The sequence below is a fragment of the Notothenia coriiceps genome, unplaced genomic scaffold (assembly GCF_000735185.1).
Source record: "Notothenia coriiceps isolate Sejong01 unplaced genomic scaffold, NC01 NC01_scaffold00021835, whole genome shotgun sequence".
NCBI lineage: Eukaryota > Metazoa > Chordata > Actinopteri > Perciformes > Nototheniidae > Notothenia > Notothenia coriiceps.
Window position 1 is genome coordinate 1 of NW_011354536.1, and position 8,403 is coordinate 8,403.

The following is an 8,403-nucleotide window of genomic DNA, read 5'->3' on the forward strand; positions in this document are numbered from 1 at the left end:
CGCCTGAAACGCCTCCATTGGACTCCTTTCTTTACTTCTAAAACATGGTGACATCACTGTGTAACACTCGAACAGATTGTATGGGCTAAGGGGCGGTACATCTCTAAGTGGCTGACCAATCACAACAGAGCGGGGCAGCTAACGGGGCAGCTAACCAATCAGAGCAGACTGGTTTCAGTAGGAGGGTGATAAGTATTTAATCCACACATGAGTGCAAAGAAACAGACCTAACCCTGTGATCACCACTTCATATGGACACATAATTTAAAGAGATGCTATATTGAGAGTTATTATCGGGATAATTACCTATATCAAGATGAAGGTTTTGCCAAGCCAATGTGAGATCATTGTCAGGGAGCCAAAGTGAAAGGGAAACTTCCAGAAATTCACATTAGCCTTTGTAACTAAAATACGGCTTTAGAACCAGGTGACCCACTTTATATCTTCATAAGGATGGTACCTATTTAAAAAACATATTGTTGTTTATTTATTAAAAAAAAATTAAAATGCCTTCAAAAAAGATCCTACCGTTGTGGTAGCCCAAGGGGTCCATGGGTAATGGTGTTATATGTCATGGCTCGACAGAAGAGGCCAGTCAGGGGTTAGCTCAGACACATCTGTAATAACGGCAGCACAGCTAAGACTGTGAGAGAGATAAGAGATTAACAAAGTAAGGTTGGAATGACCTTTGGTGAATTATTTGGATATAATCTGGCAAATGTATCTGCATGGCATTTTTAAATTTTGAAAGCTGGAGTTTTTTCATTGCTCACAAAATTGTTGCACTTAGAATAATAAAGATTTTGATTCTACAACTGCTGATGAACATTGGATATAGAATATGGAAAGTATACCCAAAAAACACTTATTTTTCCAACAAAGACTGATGAAAGAAATCCTGAATGAGAATTTGGATTGAGAATGATTACCTTCTAATCTTGGCTTTTTTGTAAAGAATTTACATATTTTTCAAAAAAAACGTATGAAACAAATTTCGAGGGGACATTATTCGGCAGATCTGCCAAAACCACTAAAACATCTGAAATGTGAGAAGGGGCTTATATTTAGGTACAATGACATCCCAATTGTTGGCAGCTACAAAAAATGGCGTCAAAGCCGGGCACTCTTTTACTTTTTGTGAAATGTGGGTGAAGGATGTAGATTTTGAAGCGAATCTGAATCAGGCTGCAAATACACCATTTCTACTATTATCATTAACATTGTGAAATAGTGCATTAGGCCATGGCGGAGGTGTGCATTCTCCATAAGCCCTTCTAGTTTGTGCTGATATGAGCTGTAAATTATCCAACAGGCCAATAGGTTTCCTAACTGCCTGCAGTAATTCTTGCAGGCTTTATATGAACTGCAAAATTACCTCTTCGCCTGTTTGGGCATAAAGTTAGGTAACATATCTTACTAGCTTCAGTAGCAGTCAGTGATAAATAATGTTCATGCTAGCAGGACAGATTAACTGAACAACAATACTTCAAAAAACACAGCTGGTCTGTCATGACTTGACAGGGCAATTTGCTACATTTTTCTAGAATCGAATAAAACTGTGTTTGTTTCTATTGTAAATAAAAATAGTTGATTCATCTGTCAATGTAAAAATACAACTTAACCAGATTGTTTTAGGGTGTAGATACATATTTACAGCATCCCTGAAGAACCCAGTGACTGTTAACACGAAAAGCTGAGACAATGTTACGAAACAGTTAGCTCATCCCAGAGGAGCCTCATGTGACAGCTGGCTCTCCCGAGGAGTGAGATCATTTTGAAGCTGGTAGTGACCGATTTTTCACAGAGGCAAGATGGTCCTCTTCAAGGCTGTGACAGGCACAGATGCATTATGTCATGATTAGTGTACAAGACGGCCTGGATAACGTTCCTGAAAAGTGTGACTGTCCCAGAAGTGGCTTGTCGTGACAAGTGAGAGTCAGAGTGGAGCCTCGGCTGGAGCCTGGCAGGTGAACAGGAGATGCTAATTGTGCCAGGCACTGCATCAACACCACATTTCCCCCTCCCCTGAGGCCTGCTGTTTAATATTTAATATCCCAGACCTTCTCCCACCCCCCTACTCTCTTTGTGTTGTTTTTTTTCTCTCTAGGAAACCTATTGATTTCAGGCAGGGTTGTTCACAGATTATTGGCTTCACTCATCTGTCCCAATCAAGTTTTAATGAAGACCGGAGGAAGAAAGAAAGGACTGGAGAGGAAGAAAATAAGACAGGGGTGAGAGAAAAGAGATGGAGATGGAGATGACAAGACAAGAGAGAAGAAAGGGAACCAAAACTCGACACCTAGTGATGTCAGAGAAATTGAGGAGATTGATTAAGCACATTCTGATTGACAAGCAACCAAGGAACTCTTTTTCATTGCAGGTTATGGCCTTATCAGAGTGTCAGAGTAGACCTGGCCCCCGCACCCAAAAAAGACAAATCTGATAGAAAAGATGAGCAACTTGTCAAAACCCTCCAGATATCAGCTGATCAGTGACTGGCCAATCCGTCTAAATCCATTTTTTGGCTTTCAAATGTCCATACATGTTCTGCATGATGGTTTTATATCACACAAACAGACAGTACCTTCACTGTTTTGCACAAACTACATGCCTCTTGGCGTGGAAGTTCTTCAGCGTGTGTCTGACTGGTCATGGGCAGCACTGGGAGAAATCCTGGAGTGTTGATCCTTCTTTGGACCAACCTGTCAGCCCATTATACAGTATATAAACAAGAGCTACAGAGATGGGTTGTCAGCCCACTTTAATGATGCACTACTATGCCACATCCTCCCTTAGCACATGTTCAACTTTTCACGAGGTAAATTCGATGCTTGAACTGACAAATCACTGCCCGGATGGCACTGGACATTAAAAAATAAAGATTGACTTGAGACAGCAAACTTTCAAAAATCTTGAAATCAATGTGAGATATATATGTTGAATGTTGGTTACTTTGCACAAGTCTGACCTTATGTCAGAAAGACTGCAGCAACCAGGTAGTTCAGACAACAATCTTATGTTTTTCCCCACAGGAGTAAAGACACATGTTCTGTTGTTCACATTTGTGAAGTTGTACGGTTGTCTGGTTATAGTTTCATTGACACAACTATAGAACAAACAACAACCTGTTGGCAGGAATATGGCAGGATGCATTAAAGAGCCTGTGACACGATTTTCCCCCATCATCCAAACCCATCAATTTGAGTAAATATTGTCCCCTTGAAAACCGTTACTGAACTGATTTTGGATATTTGTACTTTGATAACCATTAATCTGCCCTTCAATGTTGACCATTTCCTGGATCTTTTCGGGGATTCTTCAAGTCCCGCCAAATTATGGGTGACGTCAATGCGGGCACAGCGCTCCAGCTGCAACGTTCAGGATCCCAGCATCTGCATGTAAACGCACGATGGCGCACACAGCAGCAAGCTCAGACAGCGATGACAGTTTAATTTTGAACGTGTCTGAGAGCTCATATGAGGCTGAAGGATCGGTTTATTTTGTATCTGTTAGAAGTTTAGGAATTAGGTGCGTCAATATGGGCGATCATACGGTCATGTAGCCAGTGGTGGACTGGGACTAAAAATCAGCCCGGGACTCTCGACCGGCCCACTTCGGTACCACTAGTAAATTGTCAACGGGGGGAGTGGGGGATGTGCTAGTGACTTATCCGACCGGCCCACTTCGGTACCGGCCCATCGGGATTCGTCCCGATGGCCAGTCCGCCACTGCACCCAGCCCAGCCCACGTAAACTGTCAACGGGGGGAGCCTCGCTGCGGGGAAACGGTGGACCTAATGTCCCGATCGGAGTGGGAATAATAATAATAATAATAATAATAATAATCCGTGCATTTTATCCATTAATTTCCCCAACATTGTGGTAAAAAAAAACACACGTTTAATCCATGTTGGTGTACTACTACAACCAGTGGTGTAGTGGGGATGTTTTACTGGGTCGGTGACAACAAACACACACTTGCAACTGATAGTACCCGCAATGATTTTAGATGTAGGCTATTAGACTATTAAAAAAAGAAATCATGCTTCAAATAAGTGGGGGTACGGCGTACCCCCGCGTCCAACGCCCACTACACCACTGACTGCAACTACAAAAAGCTAAGGTTTGTTTTCTCATCAGGAAATGCAGACCGGCTCAAACAAAAGATTTTTAAATCATCATCCTCACGATCATTTAATGTATCATATGTTCGCCGAATTGACATGAAAGCACTAATAAATGTAGTTTCATCCACTTGAGTTTACAAAAATAATCGATTAGTTTTTATATCACATCCGACGGGAGGAAATTCAGCAGCTCTCACTACCGATTTTTAATCCTAATTTAATCATCATCTTCACCACGATCATTTATGTTTATGTTCGCCGAATTGACATGAAAGCACTGACAAATATGAACATACTGTAGTCAACTTCATTAAAACGTTATTAACGTGCCTAAACTCAGTAATTCACCATTTCTACGCATGACAACACACTTTGTCCGTGTTTGGCTCTCTCGCCGCACAGTGAAGCGTTCCCGCAATGACGTCACTTCCGGCTTCCCCCAAAACCTCAAAATGAGTCGAAGGAATTTTCCCGCGATGTTCGAAATTATTGATATTTATCGGAACGGTATCGCTTTTTCTTTTTTAAACTGACGGTTCGAGATTACTAGTAGCCCACTATTTCATTGCACAACAGTTGTTGGGTTCGTGTCACAGGCTCTTTAAGTATGACGTCAGAGAAGTTTGCACAATCACTGTTATGCATGAATGGTTGATTACTGTGAAGTTATGAGTAAGCATTACCTAATAAGAGACCATGACCTAATAAATTTCTCTTGCTCAATAAGTTAATAAAGAAACAAATCCTGGTCCAACAAAATGTGTACTATTTTCTTTTAATTACTGTATTGTGCAGATGGAATTAATATTATTCTACTGGTATATATTATGTGTACTTGAAATTATATGAATACATTAACATTTAAAATTCAAGGGTTAAGCTATTATAGCCACCATTGGCCCGTAAAACTTAACCAATGGCACATCAATAGGTGTGCACTTCAACATTTCCAAGGATTTTTGAAGAGCCCTCTCATCTGCATGCCAAATGACCTCTTTGTCATTCTCCTTCAGCTTGTCCAATGTTGCGTCGCTGCCAGCTACAGAGAAAGCAATGGTGTACAGTTCAGCTTTCCACCGATAATACCGTAATCTTTCAAAAAGCGCATTGTAGAGGGGGTGTAGTCATGCAAACAAGCTTGGAATTATTTTTCCAATTAGTATACAAATTATGTCAAACTCATACAATTTTAATGAATAAATGTAAACCAACAGTATATAAGGTATTCCTATGGTGCACTGATTTTAATCAACACTTCTTTGAAAGAGGTCATTGTCAAAGAAGTTGTGTTTGATTATCTCCACGAGCCACTATTCAAACTGAAATTAGATTCTAGGGATGCAGTTGGGAAATCAAGGCAGGGAAGCACATCTGTTCAACTGGCAGGAATGTGTTGTTCCTGTTTTGGCTTGTAAACTAATAATCTAGCTCGACTGACCGACAGACGGACATTGCCAACCCTAGAGCCTTGAAAGCATGACAGAAAAGGACCATCACAGAGATGTATGCACATGTACTAGCAATCTCAAGGCTATGTTTCACCAGTTAGTGCTGTTAAGCCTGGCAAACTCATCGCTATTAGTTTTGGGATCCAAAAAAGGTGCTACTTCAAGAACTTCTTTTGGGTTAGAACTATTACTCAGGAATCAACTCCAGAGCTATTGACTAGGTCAAATGCAAGCCCTATAAAGGTTCCCCGAAAAGCTTTCGGGGTTGAAACAGTGTTTTGGTTACTAAATGATGTTGTGCTTTCAGGTTGTCAAGGGTCTGACCCTGATTCCTGCTTAGTGCATGCTCTTGAGGGCTTCATTCCCCTTTAGAGGGGATGTGCAGGTAAAGAAAATAAATCATTGAATGAGGGCATAGCCAACTCAGAATTTAAATAATTTGGGTCCATAGAGAATTATTACCATATTTGCAGGACTTTCCCCGTTCGTCAGTGGCAAGAATCAGCCAAGGTTAGTGCAGATGTGTGGTCACTGACTGAATTTCAATGGACACTAACACGGCTGAGCTGCAGACGGCTGGTTCGGAATTGAAACCTCACAGATTTCATAATGGTTCTTTATTGCATAAAGACATGAACATAAAAGACACTGGAATGTCGACATACGTAAAAATACTAAAACAGAGAAGAGAGGCAAAAAAACTTACATAAAATAAGTTAACACATGCTTTGAGGTATAACTCCAGCTGATGGGGCGCATCAATGCTTATAGGAGGTAGATCAATGATGGGACAGCTGATCAACTGCTTCTCTACCTGCCTTGATTAATATTTGATATCTGAACTAAGAGAGAGCCCAGGGAGAGGGAGAGAGAGAAGTAAGAGTGGTGGAGTGAATGATTGATATGGACAGCGAGAGAAATCTCCTGGCTTTGCAGACCTGATTGCCATCGGAGAAAGATAAAGGGGATAAAAAGAGATGAAAAGGTGTAGAAAAGCAGTTTTCTGAAGGGTTTGATGAATTGCACTGACAAATAGTATTTGTTTGTTTAGGAGTATCGATGTCAGGAAATGTAGCTCTCAATGCAACCAATACAGCGGGGTATAATGTCGGTATTACAAATGTTAAAGTATAGTCAGGCATTATCAGATGTTTTAGTTATTAACAATGAGATGACGGATGATGTGTTAGTCCGTCTCTGGATACCAACCAATTTCTTGCTACTGAAGATGTGAATATCAAAAACTGGTCACATATACTGTATATGTTTCTTTTTCAAAAAGCAGAAGATTTTTTCATAAAAAAGTTGGGAACTGAAGATGTTTGCAACAGTTACTGAACAAAGACTTAATCAAGAGCCACTTTGCCGTACTTAGTACCCAGCACTTAGTACCCCCATGGAACTAAAAGCTGATCGCGGTCACACCGGAATAAATTCCCAGGGAAGATTACGCAAATGAAGCCGCTGACGTCGCTTCTTCTTCTTCTGCTTTGGGTTTACTGGCAGGCCGCAAACAACTTCACGGCGTATACTGCCACCCGAAGTCCCCTGCCGGAAGTCCCCGGAGTTGGGGACTGGCTTCCTAGTAAATCACCAGAACGCCGACACCTCCTCATCCAATGTTTTTTTTTGTGTTGCCATAAGTCATTCTTTCTCCGTTGGTGCGCAGGGCTAATGCTAATGCTAATAATGCTAATGCCTGCAAATATGCAGCTTCAAAATACTTTTCCGAGTTTTACGGGGAGTGGTTTGCAATCCGCCCAGTCAATCAGAAATTGGAACTTTTTTCTCCCAAGGAAAGTACCACCTCTCTAACAGGCACTACAAAGGAGGTAAACTTTCTCATGAACTAAGTTCTCTTTTTGGTGTGAACGCAAAATCCCAGGAACTATCGGAACTAAATGGGAAAAGTACGGGGAAAAGTACTCCGGTGTGAAAGCGCCTATGGGAGTGTTCATAATGTGTGTCTGTTTTCCTCAGCTGAACATCCATGTGGGGAACATTTCTCTGGTGGACCAGTTTGAGTGGGACATGTCTGAGAGAGAGAACTCCCCCGAGTCCTTTGCCCTGAAGCTGTGCTCTGAGCTGGGTCTGGGGGGGGAATTTGTTACCACCATCGCCTACAGCATCCGCGGTCAGATAAGCTGGCACCAGAGGACCTATGCCTTCAGGTATCAGTATGAAATATGTTTCATTAGCAATAAATGCAGCTGTCACTGCATTTGGAGGCCCAGTTTATCTGAGCAAGGGGTCTCATTCCCGTCTTTCTATATTTACCCTTTACTGATTCATTGCTGCCATGCTTGTGTTTGCTCGCAGTGAGAACCCCCTCCCGACAGTAGAGATAGCCATCCGCAACACAGGAGATGCAGACCAGTGGTGCCCCCTACTGGAGACCCTCACAGACGCTGAGATGGAGAAGAAGATCCGAGACCAGGACAGGAACACCAGGTGAGACAGAAACAGAGAGAATTAAAGACAACGGAACTACTGTGAAACAATCATTATAATCATAAAGTAAACATGTAATCAGCATTTTCGCCAGGCGTCTTGGCGTCATTTGACCAAAAAATACATAATTTGAGAAAAGATCGAGAGTTTTTATCGCTTGAAATGGCGAAAAGGAAAAAGGACAAGGACATCCCTCTGTTGGAGGGGCAAAGTAGTCTGGTGGGATTATTTTCGACGCCAGCAATGCGTGTTCCTGTGACGAAAAAAAACAAAACACCGCCGCATCTTTCAAGGACCATGCCAGGAGCTGTGTCCCTGAGACGTTAAGAGATAGTATAAGGGACGGCGCAATTCATTTGTCACCCCACCCCCCCCCCC

The 8,403-nt window shown here is 41.9% G+C and overlaps 1 protein-coding gene across 1 annotated transcript; it reads left to right on the forward strand.

The window, feature by feature from the left end:
- Positions 1–7,534: 7,534 nt before the first annotated feature.
- LOC104953493 (SWI/SNF-related matrix-associated actin-dependent regulator of chromatin subfamily B member 1-A-like) lies at positions 7,535–8,029 on the forward strand. The gene is made up of 2 exons (XM_010780439.1): positions 7,535–7,745; positions 7,894–8,029. The coding sequence occupies exons 1-2, from the start codon at positions 7,606–7,608 to the stop codon at positions 8,027–8,029; spliced, it is 276 nt and encodes a 91-aa protein (XP_010778741.1). The 5' UTR covers positions 7,535–7,605.
- The last annotated feature ends 374 nt before the right edge of the window (positions 8,030–8,403 follow it).